The sequence below is a fragment of the Pimephales promelas genome, chromosome 9 (assembly GCF_988280905.1).
Source record: "Pimephales promelas chromosome 9, fPimPro1.hap1.1, whole genome shotgun sequence".
Taxonomy (NCBI): domain Eukaryota; kingdom Metazoa; phylum Chordata; class Actinopteri; order Cypriniformes; family Leuciscidae; genus Pimephales; species Pimephales promelas.
This window is the reverse complement of record NC_142777.1, coordinates 13932370-13956389: the sequence shown is the minus strand read 5'-3', so window position 1 is coordinate 13956389 and position 24020 is coordinate 13932370. Positions and strand designations below refer to the sequence as shown.

Below are 24020 nucleotides of genomic sequence, written 5' to 3'. Positions count from 1 at the left end.
TTATCAGTACACTACAAATAAACTGGTTCTATGCCTTTATTAGTAAATTAAATCTAAGTCTTTATTAATATACTTTATTATTTTTAAGACATTTATAAAAATTCAATTTTTTTTTTTTCACTCCACTGTATTCCACCACAGGCGACTGCACGTACGGAATTGACACTTTGTTATTGTCATTTCACCATATTTTTGAACAGACAGTGTGTTTACTTGGAAATATTACTCTATAATTTATAATTAGTTTTATTTAATATTGGTTTTAATTTATATTTCCATCGTAAGTTTGGTCCTAAATTTAATTTAGAAGTGGTATTAAAAAGTCTTAAATTTACCTGTAGCCACCCTGCAATAAGTTTAACAGAAAGTGTATGGTTACACTTTATTTTAAGGTGCCCTTACAGTGTAATTATACAACTGAGTAGGATTAGGGTTTGGGGTTCAGGGTTAGTTGCAATGCTTATAATTATGCATAATAACTAGCAAGGACATAACAAGGACACTAAAAGTGTTGCCAAGTTGTTGTTTTTTTAGGTTAAGAAACAATAGGCTACATACAAAAGCCTAATAGTTGTTAGTGTAAATGCTATATATATATATATATATATATATATATATATAAACAGGAATGTAGGACATTAGCAACTCACTGTCAGTTTGTAACCTGGTATAGCCTAGTTTATGCGCATTTTATATTCTCATTTTTCTATTTTCATATTTGGTACTCCATAATGAAAAAGCACGTCCCAGCGTGCAGATCTTCACGCACCTCGGGCGCAACTGTAAATCACATAATAAACACCTCGCGAGCGTTACTGTCGCGTCGCGTCGTTCGCTTGAATTGCCAACACTGTGTTTCTCTGCATGGCACAGGAATGCAGGAGGCGGAGGCATAACCGTATTAACATGTCTGTAGTCCAACAATAGTGTTCACACTTTACCCTACAGTGCACGACGAACTCTTCAAACACCTTTTAACATTTGAATTAAGAGATCCTCAAACGCTGGATTTATTTCAGATATTTTCTCAATAAACGCTTCGTTCTGTTAATAAATTAGTCTTTTGGGCGTTTAAAACCCCTCGTTTTTGTATTAGAACGTTTAAAAATTCAGTTGAAACCTATTCAATCTATGTCTTAACGCTTTGTTCTTCGATACCATATACAGTCATCTGGACGCTATTTTTAAGTACTACCCTTGGCCAGCGCGCGTGCCCGAGGAGCGACTGAATCTGCCCAGGCATGAAATACAGTTTTATCAGAAGGAACTACCAGTAGATATTTTTATTCATAGACTTTTTCCAAGTAAAAACAAAACAACAACACTGGACAACACTATCGAGCTATTGTGCACACCGGTCTCTTTTCTCAACTATCAGAAGTCGCGTGCTCATCCGGCTAAAGGATGTCTGTTCACAACGTTGCCTCGAAAAGTTCGGAAAAACTCCTGTACTTTGGCTTTTTGGTTCTGGTTCGTTCAGTCTTATGTCATGGGTTTGAGTTTAATCCAGGCTCTTATGATTTTGGGTCTGTTATACTGGAGCCTGTGGACGCATTGAGAAGATACGTGGAGTCTGTTGTTGGCACCCATGTGATAGAGATTTGTATCGAGGTAAAACGTCATTTTCTTTTTGGTTATTTGTGAGATGATGTAATCAGGCTATTTATTATCTCCTTTAACCGTGCAAAACATATGGTGCGCGTGCTCTTATTGAGTTTCATTGAACTTTGTTTCAAACGTTTCTCCTGAAAATAGACACACATGACGTTTGCTAGACATTGAGAAAATTTGAAATATTTTAATTCATACTGATATCTGCTGTCTGAGCAAACTTTATTAACATGATATTAGATAGTTTTTTTTATTTTTATTTTTTTGCCTAAGGTGGAACACCTGAGAAGTATGAGACTCTAGCCAGTGGAACAATTGCGATTCTGAATAGATCTCTTTTGTGATGGTTAAAATAAATAAATAAATAATAATTTATTTAATAATCTAAAATGGAATGTTCTCAGAACGTTTGCTAACATTCTGGCAAAGTTCTTTCAAAATCATGGACAGACGTTTTTTCCAGTAACGTTGATAAAATATTCGTAAAGTTATCAGATCTTTAATAGTGTGCTAATGTTAGCACAAAAAAAAAAATAATGTTCATGGAAGGTTAAAACATTCAAAAGTGTTCCATAATGTTGGCAAAATTATCAAATGGAATGTTTCCTTAGTGTCCAAATAACAAATAAAATTGTTTTTTTAGAATGTTTTAAACATTCAGAGAACGTTCAGAAATAACGTTTTCAAAACATAGCATGAACATTAGCAAAACGTTCTTAGAACATATTTTTGTAAGCTAGGTAACTGAATTATGGTTACCTTGGTACTGGACCTTCACTGAATGCTTAAACACAGTTTTCTTCCTACTTCTATCCCTCTCTCATGTCATCCCTCTACTTGTTAATCCTTCTTTAACGCCTCCTCTCCTCCACTCATCCTTTGGCCTAATTTCCTCTGGTTGTGTCCCCCTCACCCACCTCTCTTTGACCCAGAATGCTGTGTTGTACCTTGACTCAGTGTTTGGCCCAGAGAACATCTATTCTGTTGCTATGGTAAGAACTAGTAAAAGTGTCAGAGCCTGTGTTCCACGGACTGATTTGTTCACTTGCTTTGACATGTGCACTGCTCATCTTTGTGTTACTGTGTGTGTGTGTGTAAGCGACAACTGCTACTGAGAAGAAAAAATGCAAGAACAGGTGCGCAAGTGCTTGGTGGCTCATGCCCAGAAACAATGCTACATGATCAGTGATTATCATGAAGTCATACACACACTCGCTCTCTCTCTCTCTCTGTGTGTATACATTTTGTTTGGTTCGTCCTAATGAGGTGACCTTATGCCAGAGAGGAGTGTATTTGATAACAAGTAATGTATGTGTGATAACTGCGCATGTGTGTGAGTGATTGAGTTAAGCGAGGTGCCCAGCTGTCACTCTGGCAGCTACACACACACTCACACACACACATAGCTCTCTTAGTATTGTGGTGTGTTCATGTACAAATACTATTAAAGATTAGCCCTCCTCCTTAGCCTTTCAAGCTAGACTCCAAACCTGCTAGTTTGCTTTCTTTGTTTGATCTCAGTCAGCTGATGGGTTATCTTATCACCATTTAAAATAATGTTTTGGGTTCAGTACAAGTGAAGCTCGTAAAAACAAGCAAAAATCATGGTTTACACTTACAGTGGAAAATAACCTTCTGGAAGCTTTAAACTCGAAATCTGCAGCTTACATGTCCAGTCACTTTGATTCCTCCTTACAATAATGTGTTATTTGAGCGGTAACATTGTCTAAAAGCTGGAATACACTACTCAACTTATGTAGTTATGCTGGAATTAGAAACTTAAAATCAAATTCTTCAGATTTGTTCCCAACCCAGATTTGACATTGAACATTATGTGACAATCAACACAATATCACATTTGTATTTTGTATGGATGCTTGTTTCCACCACTGAATAAATAATAAAAAAGTTGCTCTGAGTTTATAACTCGCAATTCTGACTTTATAACTCGCAAAAAGTCAGAATTGTGAGATAAAAACTTGTAATTATCTTTTACATTTTTATTCTAAAATTATTTGTTTATACAAAACTGCCCACATAATCAAACATTAAACTTGACTAATATTACCATGAAATGCATATGCGAAATTATTCATTTGATATTTACTAAATAAAAGCTTTACTACTTTCTAAATGCAAAAGCATTAGCGGAATTATGATTTACCAGCCTAACATTAACACTGAGCCAAATACTGTATTATACATCATGTCATATTTTTGTCCAGATAATACATCAAAAGTGCAATTCGTACATTCAATGACTTAAAACACAACTCGTTCGCACTTTATATTATGCATCTTTAACTACTACGTACTTACACCCACTCCCCCCAAAAAAGTTTACTACAATGTTGATGTTGTATTGTTATTGTTAAATAGGTAATTTTAGGCTCAGATTTAATGTTATGGGTAGGATTAAGGGTGACAGGGTTTCTGCAGGTTTCACAAAGTCAAATTAAGACTTTTTTGAGACCATTATAAATTAAATTTAAGACCTATATCAAAACATAAAAAAAGTCTCATAATTACTTGCAAAGTAAATTAATTTATTCAAACTGAACAGTACTGAAGACAGCTTAGATGCATGCACAAAGCTGATTGGCTGTTGCATGTTGGTCTGTTTTGTGGACGTATACAGCAAATTATGTTTGGACTATCGAAATAAGAAACTATAACACCACGAAAAAAAAAAAAAAAAAAAAAACATTCCAAAGTGCTGCGTGAGAATGTAGGAAAATTAAGAGCTGTTAAAAATGATTTAAGACCTAGAACACAAATTTTTCAGCAAATTTAAGACTTTTTAAGGCCTTAAATTGTGATTTTGAAATTTTAGACTTTTTAAGACCTCGCCGAAACCCTGGTGTAATCATAGATGTAATTACAGTAACTAATTACAGCTGTAATTACATGCAACTTTTTTAAATACATGTATAATGTAAAACATGTTTGTTCACAATAAGTGCAATGTATCACATGACTATTTTAGATGTTAGTATATACATAGTTAGAGACACTTAAAGGAGCCGTATGCAAGATTGTGGCCAAAACTGGTACTGCAATCACTTTCAAATTACTGGAGAGCGGTGTATCCCCCTGTTAATTATTTTTTTCTGTTAATTATTTATTTCGGACTTTGTCACAAAGTATTTTGGATTTTTTTTTTAAAAAAAACGTTAATGTCATGCCCTTCTAATGACGTTAAAGGGATACTCCACTTTTTTTGGAAATAGGCTCATTTTACAACTCCCCCAGAGTTAAACAGTTGAGTTTTACCGATTTCGAATCCATTTAGCCGATTTTCTGATATTTAGAAGAATATCTGTAACCAGACAGTTTCTGGTCTCATAGATTTCCATAGTAGGAAAAAATATACAATGGAAGTCAATGAGTCTGGTTACTGATATTCTTCTGAATATCAAAACAACGGCTGAATATATTCGAAAACGGTAAAACCCAAATGTTTAAAGAGTAACTAAACACTAAACCAACTTTTTTTAGTTAATGATCTGTAAGAATGGATCTTTATTAATACCAGTCATTGAATCGAGTAACTTTTTTGACATTTGTGTATAAAGTGTTTTATTTCTACAATATATGGTGTAAAAGCGTCTTAGTGCTGCCCTCTTCAGGTTGAACGGTGGCTACTGCACTTGAATTTTTCTATTGGATGTTCCGCACTTCGTGACGTACACAGGTTTCAGCTCACCACGCGAGCTACGCCCTTGGAAGTATAAAAACCAGCTTGTTTCGTCAAAACCACTGTAGCGAGTCAGGAGTTGGAATTGCGAGTATTAGCATCTATTTGGTCCCCTCTATCTCCGCTGGGGTCTGCCCACTTTTTCAGCATTTTTTAAATATTGCCAGTGGGTGAAGTCAAGCTCTGACCAGGGGTTTAGTTACCCTTTAACTCTGGGGGACTGGTAAAATGAGCCTATTTCCAAAAAAAGTGGAGTATCCCTTTAAACATTTCTTTTTATCCGATTCCGACACAATTGTATCTGCAGCTGTGGTAACCAGAGAAGAGCTGGCAACCCGAATGCCGCAACACTACTGACTCCGTGATTGGTAGATCGGTGGAAGGTGACGCATCAGACCAAAACACAACATGACAACAACATCAGTCGAGGGCTGCAACTTCACTTTTTAAATGGCAATATCCTGGCCGGACTACTGTTGTCAATGATATAAGTATTTGAAATGAACATGATTTATTAATGTCTAGTGAAATATCAGGGAAAATTTACGATTAATTGAAATAAATTTCTTGCATACAGCTCCTTTAATATAGAGTGGAACCCACATCTCTTTTACGACATACACATTTTGAAGTAAATTTTATTTAGTTATTTAGAATACAATTCTGGAAAAGCACCCTTATTAGTTTGACATAATATTTAAGAATTTTTCAGAAAAAAAGTTATGTTCAAAATTTCACAGCCTGCATACACTATAAATATTCCTATTTGAAGTGTTTCCCTTGCGGTCTGTGACCCTCTAAAAACAGGCCTGTGACCAGAAAACCTTACTGTACCTCTACCGCTCTAGATGAATAAACGATGCAACGTTTTACCTCATAGACATACATTGTTAAGTGCATTAATAAAAACATAAATTTGTTTGTATTTAAAGGTAATCAAAAGTATGTCACATATGCTGACTGTAGAATCTGTATTGAACCCAAAACATTCCTTTAATTGAATCACATGTGCATTGTGTCAGAGTGTTAGTTAATGATCAACTGTGATCCGTGAGTCGAGTTCAGATATAGACCGCCCTCAATGCTCACTACCTTCACACGTGCTGGAATCTAACCGCTATTCTTTTCCTTAATGTTTTATTCAGTTTGTGGAAATGTTGCTGAAGTTTGTTGCTGAAGGAGCCGCCAGTGGGCTGAACGTCATTGCTGTGTATGTGTCTGAGATACTCAGAGTTACAGGAGTGAACGGTGAGTAAAGGTCATCTCGCAGGGTCTATGTAACTTGAATATGCGTAACATCAAAGATAAATGTAATTCAGTGTGTAATCAAACTAAGCCACATGAAGTGTAAGCTTGAGCTGTTGACAACTTGCAGAGAACGTATGTTAGGCTTTCGTAATGCTGATAGAAATGACTGTCACACTTCGTATACGTTTTAAGCATATTATTGTTGTGCAATGTAGTGTTGTCAAAAATATCGATTCTGAAATATCCGTGACGCTTTCAATACCAACGTTATGCAGAATAGATGGCCTTTCTTGCTCTTATCTCTTACACACAAACCCTCACTCACTTGTTTCAGTTGCTCCGGGTAAATATTGTTGGTGCTACAGGGTTTGTGCATATTTCGCATAATTTTACTCATTCCAGCAGATTTTGTGTTCACACCCAAAAGTGTGCGCAGATAAAGCCACCTCTCAGTACTAGATTGAGTTATTTTTTTCACTGCCTATTATGCTTAAAGGCACACTATGCAGGAATTTCGTTTTTATCAAACAGCGACCCCTAGTGGAGTACTTGTATTTAACGCTACTGTCGTAAATACCACTCACGTGGAGCGTCTCTGCCATTGACTGGTCTCTGCACTCAGCCTGATACCCATTTGAAGCTGTTATATTAAGGTACAAATCTTGCATAGTGTGCATTTTTTGCTTTAAATAAGAGATCTAGCGCTAAAATTTGTTTTTGAACTCGTGTCCGCTGCTGTCAGTGTTATGGATGGATAGTGTCTCTTGTGGCCGTGCGAGCAGTCTTCACAGTGAACGCGCTCTTCAATCTATCTCAGTTGCGGAGACTCTATTATTATTCTTTCCGGTGAAATCCCAAAATAAAATACACAAAAACGTGTCCCTGCTTGATATAGACTGTAACCACTGATGAACATATTCAGTTTTGACAAGAGAGGAAAAAACGTAGAACCTGTAACCTCTGACACTCTTTTGGCAAAAGATCTACCACTAGACCATTAAAGAAACAAAACTTGCGGATCGATGCATTTATTTACGGGTCATTCTCTTTTCCTTTTCCTAATCTCTTCCGACCGTGTTTTCTTTGCTTTTTCCATCGTCGAGTATCATGTCTGAAATGATACTCGACGCAAGTGTCTTCATGCTTCCTGTGGTGGTTGATGTGTGACGTCGTTGCCGTAAAGCATGTCGTGATTCTCGCAAGATTTGTTGGGGCGCTCCTCTCAAACTTGGTTTTTCCAGCAGCTGGATCCAAAAGTAACATGGAGGTCAATTCACCTTTGGCTAAGCCCCGCCCCCCTTAGTGCGGAGCTGTTGCTACATCTGTCTGGTTTGGTATCAACATAGCTTATGCTGTGACAGCTGTTCCTGCTGAAATGTTATCAAACTTTTATAAATCAGCAAATAAAGTGTCCGATAGAAGTAGGCAAAAGGGGCTGCAATATGCGTTCGAAGGCTATATTCAAGACATATAGAGGTGAAACGCAAGAAACAACAAGGCATCCAAATAGAGGCAAAAGCATAACTTTACCGGTCACAGTCAAAAAATGAACCACCGCATTTCCTACTAATCGAGACGGAGGCTGGGACTAACAATATCAGGGAGCAACACAGTCCATGCAAAGCTGGGTAGGTCTCTATTCACTTCTATAATCGTTATAACAAAGCAAACGGACTACACGAGTATAACGTTGTATTTATAAGCAGCGTGTGCTAGCGTATCAACAACCGGTATGAGAACCGAAATCATAACCTAAAACATTATAAAACGGTCTAACTAGTATAATTTCAAAGGTTAGAAGCAAAAAATATGTGCTTGTTGATCTTTGGGGGGTTTAGCTGACTGAGGACGTCCATACAGTTTAATCCAAAGACGACACTTGTCAGGATTTGACTTCGGTTTTGGGAAGGGAAAAAAAACGGACACCCCCTCCAACCTCTCTGGGAAACGCGTATCTGTGTTACAAATGGCCCAGGCACAACGTTTAACCCTGCCGAGACCAAAAATATGAGACGCCTGTGTTGAAAGTCAATGGAGTGCTGTGAAAAAGTGTTGGACCTCTGTGGGAGCTCGTTCTTGGCTGTGCTGTGATTGGTCAATCTACATTCTAGGGCGTGGCTTAGCCAAAGGCGAATTGCGGGAGTTGCGGAGCTAGTTGGGCAAGTAGTTGGCACGCCTAGGCAGTGTAGAAGTAACGTTAGTGCTGGAGCCGCCAGATACTTGCAAGAACAGGCTGATGGCTGTCGTTTGCTGAAGACTCTTCACAGCAGTTAGATGTTTATCACTTTTTGCATGTGACTCCAGTTCCCGTACACCCAATCTTCCCAATTTAATAGCTTTCTTGCATTAGAAGCAGTAGGCTTTAAATACGTTGTTTGCAACTGGTTTCAACCAAGTGCGAAATTCAGATTTTTCAAGCCAAGTATCACTAAACTTCCACTTCCCCATAGCTGAATAAAAACCGTTTTATGTCTGTCTGTGGTATCTGAGATACATGACAATAACACGAAACTCAAAACTGATTGGCTGTTGCATGTTGGATCTATTTTGTAGTCGTAATACAGCAAATTATATTTGAACTAGCAAAATAAGGAACTACAACCACGGAATAAAAAAAAAAAAAACATTCCAAAGTGCTGCATGAGCATTTCAATGAGATTTACATGACGTATGAAAATTAGGACCCGTTGAAAATGAATTAAGACTTACAACACAATATTTTAAATTATGATTTTGAAATTTTAGACTTTTTTTTAAGACCCCGCAGAAACCCTGAATTATATTGCTGTTATATACAACACTGGTGACGACACTAATATCGTTATTGTTATAGTTAAACTGTGGCATGCAAGGGGCTTTAAGAAAGTCCTTTACGGTCACTGTGATTTTGCCAAGAAAGACATGTTCCTGGGTCAACATGGCCTGGTTTCACAGACAAGGCTTAAATTAAGCCAGGAGAGTTAAGGTAGGACATTTAAGTAGCCATTAGGACATTAAGTATTATAAAAAACATTACTGGTGAGCATTTTGAGACTAAACAATGGCCCGAATATATTTTAAGATACATCAGTACAAGTTGCTTTTAAACCTTGCTGCTTTTTTAGTGTCTCATACATGTGTGCCTTGTTTTTAAAGGAGCATTTCACCCATTTTATGGACAGAAGGTCTTTATTGAAAGTGGATCATATATGTAGTCGAGATGTAAAAGAAATTTTGAATTTGGTGCCCTCTTGACCGAGAAAAGACAGAAATTAACTTTAGGGTGCATTTGTATGTAAGACAACAACTCCCACAATGCACCACATTCCACAGCTCCACAAGCCACTCCCACTAATCCAGAACAGCACAAACATCAGAGAAATCACTCTTTCAACTACAAGGCTAATGCCGAGTTCAGACTGCATGATTTTGAAAGTAGTCGGGTCGCTGTTCTTTTCACACTGCATGACTATCTTGGCCAGCATTCAGTCACTGCTGTGTTCACACTGGACGATTGATCGGTGACAGAAGGTTTCACACTGCATGACTTTACAATGGGAAAAATCGCCGACAGACTCTGTCTAGCATGCTGCGCGCAAACTACGTTTCACAACAAACACACGTGAGATGTGAAAAGGAAACAACGCGACACCACACGTGCAAGACCGGAGTTCTCACGTGAGACTTTTTTTCCGACCCGGTTGTGATACAGATGGTGAAACGTCAAACAGACACGAGTGCTCCTGCCAAATTTCTACTAATTTTTCTTCCATTTATTGTGTCCAAATAGACAGAGAAGAAGCTTTTTTCTGAAACAATGCCATATCATCATGTTGATATGTGATCTATAACTCCTCCCCGAACTCCCTGCTGCTCTGTATCTTGCTCTCTCACAGGCTGCCGGTGATCGCCGATGTAGTTTTCAGTCAAAACACTTTTCACACAGCAGGATTTTGAATCGCCGACAGGTCCAGATATTTAGCATGCCAAATATCTCACGGGCGTCGGCGACTCGTCGGTGATTCTCTCAGTTCGCGTCTTTGCTCATTCACACTGCATGATTGTCACTCGCGTGAACGAGCGCCGATTTGCCTGTGATTTTGGGCATTTGTCGGCGATTTCTCAAAACCTGTCGGCGAGCCAAAATCGTGGCTAAAATCATGCAGTCTGAACTCGGCATAACGTTAGCTGTCAGAGTTTAAATTAATTTCACACAAAATTTCTAGTTAGTTGGCTGTGGCGAGCAGGACGAGGGCGAGGGGCGTGAGTGATAATGAAAGACACCTGTAAAAAGCCCCGGTCTCGCATCTCTCTGACAGGGCAGATCGTTTTGTGTTTTGTTTTTGTTGTGTGTGGACAGTAGGGGTTGAACCGACTAGTCGATTAATGCAATGCCGTGACGCTTTAAGCTTGACGTCGACTAGTCGCGTTGATCGTGACACTATATGATTGCGCTAGTTAAAGACGACAACAGATGAAGAGCCCAGAGGGTCATTGCAGCACACTGTAAAAAGTGAATATGGGTGTAAGTTGGATTACTAGAACTTTTTGAGTCTATTTACTTCGTATTTCTGCTTTCCTAATCGTAATTGATTATTGTACACTCATTCAACTTGAACGCATAGAAATTCACAGACACTCAGATATCTCGCTTTCACCCAAAGTGTAATTTCCCTTTAAGGACCCTCGCGTCAGACGTTTTTTTGCTGACGTCATGACGCACGAGCCTGTCTGGAACTTTCTGCTCGACCGCCATTTTCTTTTTCGCACTCGGATGAATAAGGTAGGTTGGAAGTTTTGTTTTTTAATTAATATACTCAAATATGCAACTTTTGGACGTTTGTTTTAGTTGTTTATGAGTTAATGAATGTTGTTTGTGAACATGAATACTAACAAAATCGCAATTAACCACATTTTTAAACGTACGTTTGCAAACTAGCATTACTGAATTATAGTTCTATGCAAGTTAACGTTAAACATGATGTTATCTTTAACTTAACTCGTTTGTTTTATAAAAATGTGTTCAGTTTGGATCTTGGGACTTGTGTAACAGTTATTAAATAGTTTAAAAAAGGATAACCGTCTGTGCCGCGTGAGAAATTGGAAATGCTTTGGGCGGGAAGTGGTCGGGGAGCGGGACAAAATGCTCGAATTTGAATTCCTGCAGTACAATATTTGAGTTTTATTTTTTGTCTGTTCTTTTATTTGTCTTTGAAACGTTAGCTCTGACTTATTCATCGACTTTTTTCGCCCAAAATGATGCTGAAAGTCTGTGATAAACGCCATTGGGTGCATCTCAATCAGTTCATTAAGTTAACCAGGGCACTGATCAGGGAGTCAGCCCATTATTAACGTTAACGTTACCTGATTCCCTGATCTGTGGCCTGTGCTTAACGCTAGCTTAATTTGCCTAGCTCGAGGTGTTTCATGCAGGAAAACAAATCGGGGTTTTCTTTAAAATTATGATTTTTTTTGTAGAAAATAGTAGTATTTCACAACTAATTAATTACTTGACCTGTAGCAAACTATTTTTTACCACTTAAGTTAAATACTAATGATACAACATTTTTCTCTCCTTATGACCAAAAGCTTTTTCAAGTTTGACGATTGAGGACGACACTTTGCTATAACATTACATGGTAAGTATTTTCTATTAATTTAAGTAATTTCTAATTTCTTCTATTGATAATAGATAATATGAATTACTAATGTTGGACATGTTTGAGTAAATTCCATCTAATGTTGTCTAATGCTATTGACTTGCATTTTATCCTAATTAAGAATTTTGAACTAAAACTAAAAGAATTAAGAACTAAAATTGGCATCAACTCACCCTTATGACATCCCGAATGCATGTGCCTTTTTTGATTCTCAGAAATATCTTTTTTTAGTTTATACAGTGTAAACCAATTTTGAAGCTCAAAATGATTATGATGTGACATGTATTGTGCATGTAAAAGGTGCACAAGTACTGGCTGATTTAAAGGGAATAGTTCACTTTGAAATTAATTTTTGGTGTGTTTTAGCTTACCTCAAGGCAGGGCATCCAAGATGTCTTTGTTTCCACAGTATTTTCAATTTTGATATTTTTCGGTCAAACCGTTGTCTATCAGTCATATAATGCAGGTCTATGGTCACCACCTCAAAGAGCATGCAATGCAATGGAAGATTATTTCGATATATCTAAATATGTTTAGTGAAAGGTAAAACTTCTGAAATCTCTGTGTAAACAATGAGTGACGTTGACTTGCAAGCGATCACTTCCGGCGCGTGCGCAGACCGAAGCGCCCATGCCGTCAGTTCAGTTTGACATGGCTGTGTTACACGAGGTAAAAACGATATAAATACTGTTCGTTTTCTCACACAAACCGCTTGTTTCGTTTCTTAGGCCATCAATGTGTACTTACATTTATGAGTCATTCAATCATCTTTAATTTTTGACTTCTCTGTGTATGTTCTTTGAGGTGAACCTAAAAAAAAATTCTGTTTTGAACGGTAACGTAGACATCAGTGTTTATATCTGAATAATGATTTTTTTTTATACTTCTGTGATGTATATACTTTGTCCAGTCATTAATACAACCTTTTATAGTTTTGTAAATTAAGTTTTGTTTATATTTTCTTGTCCTTTGCTATCCTTGGGGAAATCTGATTCTCCATTACAGATTACTCCAAATTTTAAAAATAAGAAAAATAATCACAAATGCTTTTTCACAGACTGAAAACATTCACACGGAAAGAAGAGTGTCCTGAAGGCCCTCATCGTTTTCCTGGGGGAAAATCCGGTAACACTTTAAAATAATGGTCCGTAGTTAACAAGTAGCTATGCAGGAAGTAATAGGTAGCACTGCATTAACACCGAACTTAATACTATTAACTAATATGGAAGCAATATTAACTAAGCATTAAGTAATAGGTAATTTAGTACAAAGGTAGTTCCTTGGTAGGTATTTGATTGTTACTAAAGAAATATATCCTCATTGAGAACTACTACTCTTGCCAGGATGGACGCATGTTCTCTGTTTATTTAAAACTTAAACATAAAATAATACTAATAAAGACAGTTTTTAAAAATAAACCTTAAATAATTAGGAAGTGATGCTGACACTCTCATGATTGGATTAGTTCACTATTATGAGCTCTATTGAATGTCAGTCACATATATCTCAGACTCCAAAGACCTATAACTTTATGTTACAGTAGCTGCCTGAGGAGGACTTCTCTTTAGGACATGAATATAAACATTGATGTTCACTTGTCAAAAACAATTTGCATCTTTAATGAAGAAATTGGCTGCATTTATGTTACGATAAGCGCGAAACCACATCTTCCAGATTACAGTGTTTGTTAGAATATTAGTGCCTCACAGAACCTGTACAGTATGTGTCAAATATAAAATTACATTACTTGTATCATTTGTGAAAAACCTGTTAACTCATCAATAACTACTTAAGCGTTACCTTGTCATCCCGCAGGAACTACTAGTGATGTGGCCTATTATTTTAAAGTGAAAAACATGTTAACTCCTAACTAACTACAAGCGTTACCTTGTCATCCCACAATGTTTACACAAGTTATTTAATTTTATATTTGACACATACTGTACAGGTTCTGTGAGGCACTAATAATCAAACAAACACTGTAATCTGGAAGATGTGGTTTTGCGCTTATTGTAACATAAATGCAGCCAATTTCTTCATTAAAGATACAAATTGTTTTTGACAAGTGAACATCAATGTTTATATTCATGTCCTAAAAAGAAGTCCTCCTCAGGCAGCTACTGTAACATAGTTATAATAGTGAACTAATCCAATCATGAGAGTGTCAGCATCACTTCCTTGTTATTTAAGGTTTATTATTTAAAAACTGTCTTTATTAGTATTATTTTATGTTTAAGTTTTAAATAAACAGAGAACATGCGTCCATCCTGGCAAGAGTAGTAGTCACAATCTCAACCTAGCTAATGTATTTGGGGGGATATATAAACTTCATAAACTGGTTTCCACAAAGAACCCATTTGAGGCACATGCTTCTGAAATGTTATGACCATGTTAAGAGTATAAAACCCCCACAATTGTTCACTTTTTAGATATGTTACTTTTGTGATTTAGTAATTAATTGATTATTAATTCTTAGTTCGCAAGTAGTTCTCAATGAGGATATATTTCTTTAGTAACGATCAAATACCTACCAAGGAACTACCTTTGTACTAATTACCTATTACTTACTGCTTAGTTAATATTGCTTCCATATTAGTTAATAGTATTAACTTCGGTGTTAAAGGGTTAGTTCACCCAAAAATGAAAATTCTGTCAGTATTTACTCTCCCTTATGTTGTTCCAACCCCGTTCATCATCGGAACACAAATTAAGATATTTAAGATATTAAGATCGCTCCTGTATACTAGTCCATAGGCTTCTTGAGGGACTGGCTCTTGCTGTCCTCGAAAAGTCATTAAAGACATCGTTAAAATAGTCCAAGTGACTACAGTGACTCAATCTTAAGTTTATCAAACGACGAGAACACTTTTGTGCGCAAAAAAACAACAAAAATAACGACTTTATTTCAACTATTGGTTTATTTCTCCCTCTGCGCGAGTCAGGTTACTAGTTTAATAGCGTAAGTTTCTGTCATTGTACGTCACACGCATCACACACACATGACCAGCGTCGGCCAATAGTGAGCCTACGTGTGACGTAGCTCTACGCAATCACACTACGTTAACTGACTTACAGGCTCATGGAGAAGGAAGTGAATAGTTGAAATAAAGTCGTTATTTTTGTTGTTTTTTTGCGCACAAAAGTGTTCTCGTCGTTTGATAAACCTTAGATTGAGCCACTGTAGTCACTTGGACTATTTTAACGATGTCTTTAATGACTTTTCGGGGACAGCAAGAGCCAGTCCCTCAAGAAGCCTATGGACTGTATGCAGGAGCGATTTTAATATCTTAAATATCTTAATTTGTGTTCCGAAGATGAACGAAGGTCTTGCAGGGTTGGAACAACATGAGGTTGAGTAAATACTGACAGAATTTTCATTTTTGGGTGAACTAACCCTTTAATGCAGTACTACTTATTACTTCCTGCATAGCTACTTGTTAACTACGGACCATTATTTTAAAGTGTTAACGAAAATCCTCAAGACCTCATCAAGGAGTACCTTGTGAGTTGAAATTCTGCATGTTCTATTTAGATTTTTCAGAAAGTTTAAATTTGTGTTTTGTAGTTATGACTGCAAAATGTTTATTTATTTATATTTTTTTATGTACATTTCTTTAGGATAAGCAGCGAGATGATTGGGAGGGTGAGCTGGAGCAGTTCACCATGGCGGTGTATGTTATTCGGAAGGAGGGGGGAGAACATCACGAACCACCGGCTGACATAGGTGTCGTCATCGAGGGTGTTAAAGTTTTGAATGAACTGCCTTCGTTCACATCAGCTTGTGCCTTGCTTCTCGGGATAATATACATCATCAATCTGGCTTACCCAAAACCGCTTCGTTTTACTTTCGAGGTATTCCAGAAAGTTCTCTTGCAGCTTGAACAGCAAAAGATGTCACTAAAAGTTCAAAGTCTTTTCAGTAGACAACAGTGAACTTGCAGTAATGTTTGAATGTGCATATGTCTAGTCTGTGTTTGAAAGAATGTTGGATGTTTAATTTGTTTTCTTATGTTTGTAGACTATCCATTTGTTCATTCATACGTCTAGTATGAATGTGTAGTTGTTTGTTTGAATCTGATTGATTCACTTTAAATTTAGGGCATTACCTGTAAAGCTCTTCTCATGCAGTATGGTTCTATTTGAAAGATTAAAGGGAAAGTTCACCCAAAAATGGTTCAAGTTGTTCCAAACCTGCATGAGTTAGTTTCTTCTGCTGGACACAAAAGAAGATTTGTTGAAGAATGTTGGTGACCTGGCAATTGAAGGCACCCATTGACTTCCTGTATCTTTGGAAGTCAACAGTCAAACAATTCAGAAGTCAACTGTCTGGTTACCAACATTCTTCAAAACATCTTCTTTTGTGTCCAGCAGAAGAAACTAACTCATGCAGGTTTGGAGCAACTTGAACCATTTTTGGGTGAACTATCCATTTAATTGTTTTTAGGTGGCTCATTTAAAGGGTTAGTTCACCCAAAAATGAAAATTAAGTCATTAATTACTCACCCCCATGCTGTACCAACCCTGTAAGACCTTCGTTCGTCTTCGGAACACAAATGAAGATATTTTTGATTAAATTTGAGAGCTGTATAACTACCAATCAATACGATTTCCACGACGCACGCGCGAGAATTGCGATCTCCTTCAACTACTTCAGTTCAGTTCACGCGCATGCGTCGTGGAAATCGTATTGAAGTGTCATTTCAGGCCAACAAGGAAGAAAAGGAATAGTAGAATAAAGTCGTTATTTTTGTTTGTTTTTTCACACAAAAAGTATTCTCGTCGCTTGATAAACTTATAGTTGAGCCACTGTAGTCACATGGAATATTTAAACATTTTCTTCATTGACTTTCTGGGCCGTCAAGAGCCAGTCCCGGCAGTCTATGTGGTAGTGATACAGCTCTCAAATTTATTCAAAAATATCTTCATTTGTGCTCCGAAGATGAACGAAGGTCTTACGGGGTTGGTACAGCATGGGGGTGAGTAATTAATGACTTAATTTTCATTTTTGGGTGAACTAACCCTTTAAGGGCATAACCACTATGTTTTTATATTTATTTTTATAAATATGTTGGCTTATGCAGTTTTGAGCATAATTCAGTGCAAAGGCAACTTTGCAAAAAAACTGTTAATGGAACAAGTGTGTCAGTAAATGTAATTTCATTGGCACAACAAATGTTTGTAAAAAAAATTCTCAAAGTTTGTAATATGAAAAATACCGATGGTGTATAAAATGAATTAATGTTAATAAATATTTCTCCAGCAATTTGAGTCTTCTGTGATTGACCTGAAATTAAGTTGAGAAAATAAAATAATTTAAGTTGAGAGAACTTATTTTTTTAGGTGTTACCAATTGAAGTAATTTTTTTAAGTTGATCCAACTGTAGGAAAAATTAATAAATTTAAGTTGGAATGCAGTGAAATTAAGTCAGACTAATGTAAATAATAGGATTGAATGAACTCAAATAATTTAAGTGTGATTGACCTAGTAAAATTAAGTTGAGAAAATGTGATAATTTAAGTTGAGAGAACTTAATTTTTTTAGGTGTTACCAATTGAAGTAATTTTTTTAAGTTGATCCAACTGTTCACTTTTTACAGTGCAAGAAAGCAGCATTGGCACATAAAGCATATGGAAATACTTACGTAGCACCACTATATTGTTGAAAACGAAAGTAAAGTTTAGTTAAAGTTTTACCGGGAAATGAGAGCAGTCTCTTTTAAAATTATTCAAACATTAGCCTATTTTTTTTATGTAAACATAATGCATCTAATTCACCCGCAATCAATTGGAATATTAGTTGGTATTACTTAGATCCATCACTTACGTGCAGATGAATTTATAGCTTTTTTTTTCTTTTCATCCTAAATGATAATGTAAACAGCGGGCTGTTTAGCTACATCTGGCCACTTCACGTGTTTCTGTGATCTGATTGCTATCCGATCGTGAAAAGACCAGGTGTAAGCTAAATGCCCTCCGAAACGCATTGGAGACGGATATTTAAATCCGATCGCTCAAACCACTTCACGAGGAAGTCTGGGCCGCTTTACAGACGAAAGTGGACTCATGTAAAGGCATCTGGTTGTTGAAACCGCATGTAAATTGGACTTCTCCCAAAAATGCTGAAATAAAACGTGTGAGAGCAGCCTGTGCTATTATATTGATTAACTTGTATGACGAAGCTATAACACGCACCGCAGCTGAGCATCTAATAAAGCCAACGTGCAAACTATCGTAAATCAAAGTGAAAGTAAGTCACAGACGCTTAACACACAATCATCTTCGTTAAAAGTAAAGAAACAAAATCTTACCAGTGCTCAGGGGCGTAATTTGCGGGTGGGACGGGTGGGACATGTCCCCACCACTTTTTGCCAGGGTCGATATTGTCCCCACCACTTTTAAAAGCTCTCGCGGCACGGATCTAACAGTAGAAATAAATAAAACATCTCCAACTGACAGACCATTAATTTAGTTCGTTTGTAAAATAAAAGAAGCGATCTAGCCCTGAAATACGTTGTTTTTTAAATCAAGTGATCAAAGTGCTCTTTGCCGCCTGCGATCGGTAGCGCGGTTACAGTGTATCTCGTGGTTCACACACACAGTCTTCGCATCTTCACATGCGCGCTTCAATCCGTTTCGGAGACTATTTGTTCATTCCGGTGCAGACTCAGAGCATGTGAGCGGAGTGGAGCGCGAGCGGGCGGATCTTGGACAGAGCGCAAAGGGGCATTTTTTTTAAAGGACTGAGCGTCGCCCTATTTCCCGCTCCAATTTCGCTCCGCTCACACCACGAGTCTGACTCCATTTCTTTTCCCCGCCTGGCTAAAGAAGCTCGCATTGTGTTCAGCATCCCAAGCCGGTCTGCAAGGGCAGAGACGGTTATCTCCGCAACAACCGCATGAGTCTGAAGCCTCAGACATTGTCCAAACTTGTGTTCTTGAAGGTGAACTCAAAAGAACTGTAAGGAAAGCAATTCATTTTCTTTCTTTCTTTCTTTTTTTTTTTAAGTTTAATTTATATATAATTAGGCCCATTGATTCGATTGATTTTACCGCATTTTTTTGTACAATTGATAAAAGCATAATTTTATTTTATTTGTGAGCGCTGTGCAAACGTTTAGTTATCAAAATGTTGGCCTAATAGTTAATTTTTTAATTTTTTTAATTTACTTTTAAAATGTTTATGTAGGCCTTTATTATAATTTTTTTGTACATTTTTGTTTATACACTTATTTTTTTATCTTTATTTATATTATTATGCACATTCATTCGTTTAATTGTACAGCAGTTTGTGTGTACAATGGATATAAGCCAATTTAAATTTTAATCGTGTGTTCTGCAAAAAATCAGTTATCAAAATTCTGGCTTAATAGTTAATTTACTTTTAAAACTTTTATGGATATTTTTGTTTTTATAATTTTTATTCATATTATTAGGTCAATTTATTCGTTTAATTTTACAGGACTTTCTGTATAGGCTATTCCACTGGACAAGTTTTAAAGTCGGATTTATGTTTTTATTCACGTGTCACGTGATTCATTTATTTATACACATGTCCCACCCACTTTTTAAAACAAAGTTACGCCACTGCCAGTGCTGTCTCTCTTATTGCGGTCTTTGATTGTGAAATTATGATCAATAAAATGCAGCTCATTACTGTTGCTTTCGGTGAGGTGAACTCCGTTAAATCTACATATAGCGCGTTGTTTGAAGATCGGATGCGAAAACATATTTATGTGACCAGGTGTAAATGGAATCGTTTTGACAAATCGGTCAGTAAAAACGCATGAAGTGTCCAGGTGTAAATGGCCCCATTATGAGCTGTCAGCATCTGTATAATTTTCTGTTAATTAATTGCAAATTGTGGCATGTTGCAAATCTGTCACATCTCTTGTGTTTTTATGAATGACGTCAGCGACTAGTCGACTTTGATGTCATAACAGTTGACTTCAAAAAATCGTTCAAACCCTAGTGGACAGCAGTTGTCAATGAGGGGCTGCTGGCTTATACTTTTGCTTTGTATTTGTTAATTTTACTATTAAAATGCTTAAATGTTCGCCCGCCTCCTCCTTCCCACAACAACGAACCCTCATTAGTGAATTACTCCTCGTTTGTATTTCTTTCTATATGGTGAATTACTGCATGATACCTTCACTATATTGCGGCTCGTAAAGATAGTCCCGAACATCGGATTCGAGCAGCAGAATTTCAAAATCCACTACCATATCATGTATAGTTTTTTTCCGTCTTTGTCATACTTCCTATCTCCACAGCGCTTGTGGAGAGCTCCACCACCCACTGATCTGTAATAGGCCTGTGAGTGGGTCCCACACTCTTGAATAATAATGAGCCAATGTTTGTAGTCTCTACACTTTCCAATGAAATGTGACTTCCTGGTTATTATGACGCAAAATGATGATTTTTACGTCATAATAAACAGGAAGTAAAACACTTAAATCCTTATTTCTCCCATCTCAGGGGAAAAAAGTGAATAAACCATAACCATTCAAAAATATGACTGGGTTTCTTCTAAAGATACAAAGCTTAAAGGGATAGTTCACTTTGAATTTGAATATTAATTTTTGACATGTTTTAGCTTACCTCAAGGGCATCCAAGATGTAGATGTCTTTGTTTCCACAGTATTTTCAATTTTGACATTTTTCAGTCAAACCGTTGTTGTCTATCAGCACAGAGAAGTCAAAATTAAACATGATTTAATGACTCGTAAATGTAAGTACACATTGATGGCCTAAGACACAAAACGAGCATTTTTTGTGAGAAAACGAACAGTATTTATATCGTTTTTATATAAGTGACGTCCAAGTGATCTGAATCAGTTGTGCAATGTCCAACTGAAGCGAACTGAATCAGTTCAATGTTACGCCAGAAGTGATCGCTTGTGTGTTTTAGCATCTATTTCGTCCCCTCTATCTCCACTGGGGTCAGCCCACTTTTTCAGCATTTTCAAATATTGCCAGTGGTTGGAGTCAGGCTCTGACAAGGGGTTTAGTTACCCTTTAAAAGCGTATTGAGGCTCTGCTTTGTTTTCTATTCATCAGCGCCGTGGGCTCTGTAGTTGAATACTAATGTGCGACTTCACATTTTTAAGAGAAAAAACGGTCCCTGACTCATCCCACGCTATATAGATACGTCTTATTTGAGGAGAGCTAAGCACCCACAGCATCAACCAAATAGCAACCAATGTAAATGTAGAAAAGTTTGGGAATCCCTGCTGTATGAAATGGGATACTGGGGAAAATTAGCAACACACACAATAATAAAGACAATTCTGACAATATGGTGCTGAGAAATCACACCAATTTTCTTCATAAATGCAACATCTAACTAACATTTTTTTCTTTCTCTGTGTATGTATTTTTTAAAGAGACAATATCTATCCCTCATTTCACCTCCGAGGGAGTGTCTGCTGTGACCAAGTGTGCTGTGCTGGCTCTGATTGGTTACTGGCTGCTGTCCTTCCTGCTGCGGGTCACTGTGGCGCTTGTGCGGAGAGTGTTCTGGCTGATTAAAGCAACTGCAGTGCTGTGGCTGTTTGTGCGGATCGTCAGTGACCCCCTCGCCCCCCCTGAGGTCACCACAATGAGACTCACCCTGCTAGTGCTCGTCTGCGCTGTGTTTGGAGTCGCTACGAGCGGCGGAGTAGGAGGAGGGAGTCTGGAAACCCGAATCAGCAGTCTGGAGGGTCGAGTCAAAGGCATGGAAAAGAAGAAAAGAGAGTGATGAGCAGATCAAAACAAGTATACGGATACGGACTCACGACAACAGAAGGATGAGGACTCAGGGATGACATTCTGAGTGTTTCATGTAACTTTCAAGCAGCCTTAAGAGTATTTATGTCTGATTTATCCTGCTTTGAATATATTGCATAATTCACTGGACCAGAAAAGGAATAGCTTTATTTTCTCTGTAAAGCAAGAAGACAAAACTCCATCAGACAGCTCTGTGAATTTCATGTGGTATGATTAAAGCTATTCTTGAATGTTGCCTGTTGCTCTAATACTGTCATTGCATGAACATTTTAATGTTCAGTTCAACTGTACAACAATACGAAATCAACACAATGAAGACACTGATTAGGGAAACGTATTAGGAATGTACTGGCCTTATTTGAGACAATATGGATAAAATGTATTAGATTTGCATATAACTATCATGCCTGAATAAATCTGGATAATTTGCCTTTGGCTGTGGGTTGGCTCATTACTTCCCACTATATGCAAACGATAGCAGCATCCTCAAAACATATTTGAATGCATGCACACAATGCTTAACAAACACCTATTAATTTCATTAAATATACACTGTAAATAAGTTACTGCTTTAAAATTTTTCGTACAATCAACTTGATGTTTGTCATTTCAACTTAGATTAACCTGAGTTGAATAAAAAAAAAGTAGAAAATTGCTTTTTGATGATTGCTACTTCCTTTTTGAAAATTTTGATGAGCATCGTTAAAGCAATGTAAAAATACATGTTTTCATAAGTTATTGGTCATAATGGTTTACAGTGTATAAATGGACAAATGCTGCTAGACATAATCAGTAACTAACCTTTCTGAAACATGTTGTCATTGAACCGTCTGGTGCTGAGGTGTTTTTGATCAGTTCTCCTCAAGCTCACACAGGTGGAAAGAATCACATTAACTATCAAGATACGCTACCGTTTGGCAACTATAAATACTGCTATGTTTTCAGCACTAAAATTATTATATCATTTTCCTTGAGCATTTTAAACTTTCAATCCGTACTTTTTATCAGCGCTGCTGTGTCACTTGAGACGCCGTGTTTGTCTAGTCTTATTTTTTATATAAATAATAATTAGTTCTACTAAATTAACAATATATTAAAACACACAATGACTCATGAAGTCATTAATTGCAGTATTTGATATACAAGCATGTTACGCTACAGTATCTACTTTCCTGTTGTTTTTTTTCATAGAAAGTATCCAGTAGATGGCGCCACTGTCACATTTAAAGGGCAGCTTGATTTATTTAAGACTGTTGTGACGTAATAAATGTAATATATTTATGATCATAGATGTTTATGATAACCAATTAGACAGACAAACAGATTAGATGCAGAGTCATGTATGCCGAAACACTAGATAGATAGATAGATAGATAGATAGATAGATAGATAGATAGATAGATAGATAGATAGATAGATAGATAGATAGATAGATAGATAGATAGATAGATAGATAGATAAAAAATCTGATATCAGTATCTTTGGACGTATCAAATAAACGACTTTTTTTTTGTAGTTCACATTTTATGTACAAGTCACAAAACTGTGCACGTAAATACAAAAATACATAAAACATACAAGAGTGAGATAAATAAATACAAAGACACCTTCCGCTCCACTCACGATAACTGTGTTACTAACGTTAAAGGCTACATCATAACATAGCAAAGTTACTTAGTAAAGAACGGTGAAGGTGTTCATTCACACGGTCCTAAATAAAAACACCGCTTTGGCGGATCATCAGTTTCAAACATGGTTTTTAGGAAGCAAAACTCATTCCTCAGTTTGAAGCACTCCATCTGAATGACCAACTCAGTCCGTTTAAAAAAAAAAAAAAAGACATAATACAAATACAATGTATTACCCATAAGCCCCAGTCTACAGTGTATCTATACACTCTAAAAAATGCTGGGTTGTTTTAACCCAATTTTGGGTCAAATATGGACAAACCCGAAATGTTGGGTTAAAAATGTAATGTAAAAATTTAACCCAACGGCTGGGTTAGTCCATATTTGACCCAAAGTTGGGTTAAAACAACCCAGCATTTTTTAGAGTGTA

General features: G+C 36.9%; 1 protein-coding gene and 2 long non-coding RNA genes across 4 annotated transcripts; all 3 read left to right on the top strand.

Moving 5' to 3' along the window:
* The first annotated feature begins 938 nt into the window (after window positions 1–938).
* Window positions 939–22392, top strand: LOC120481574 (uncharacterized). Of its 2 annotated transcripts, XM_089134758.1 has the most exons (4): window positions 939–1611; window positions 2544–2603; window positions 6454–6556; window positions 21578–22392. In XM_089134758.1, the coding sequence occupies exons 1-4, from the start codon at window positions 1405–1407 to the stop codon at window positions 21931–21933; spliced, it is 726 nt and encodes a 241-aa protein (XP_088990884.1). In that variant the 5' UTR covers window positions 939–1404; the 3' UTR covers window positions 21934–22392. The 2 variants fall into 2 exon arrangements, with proteins under 2 accessions (XP_088990884.1, XP_088990885.1); XM_089134759.1 differs by lacking the exon at window positions 2544–2603 and having other exon boundaries at window positions 942–1611.
* On the top strand, window positions 11172–13404 carry LOC120492258 (uncharacterized). The gene is made up of 3 exons (XR_016169652.1): window positions 11172–11318; window positions 12125–12174; window positions 13253–13404. It is a non-coding gene; the product is annotated as an uncharacterized LOC120492258 (long non-coding RNA).
* Window positions 15564–17458, top strand: LOC120472233 (uncharacterized). The gene is made up of 2 exons (XR_005620935.2): window positions 15564–15697; window positions 15814–17458. It is a non-coding gene; the product is annotated as an uncharacterized LOC120472233 (long non-coding RNA).
* Window positions 22393–24020: the final 1628 nt, after the last annotated feature.

Coding starts and splice junctions, on each gene's coding strand:
- LOC120481574 (XM_089134758.1), top strand. CDS start 1,405: ATGTCTGTTCACAACGTTGCCTCGAAAAGTTCGGAAAAACTCCTGTAC. Junction 2,604..6,453: donor ACATCTATTCTGTTGCTATG/GTAAGAACTAGT, acceptor TGTTTTATTCAG/TTTGTGGAAATGTTGCTGAA. Junction 6,557..21,577: donor CAGAGTTACAGGAGTGAACG/GTGAGTAAAGGT, acceptor TATTTTTTAAAG/AGACAATATCTATCCCTCAT.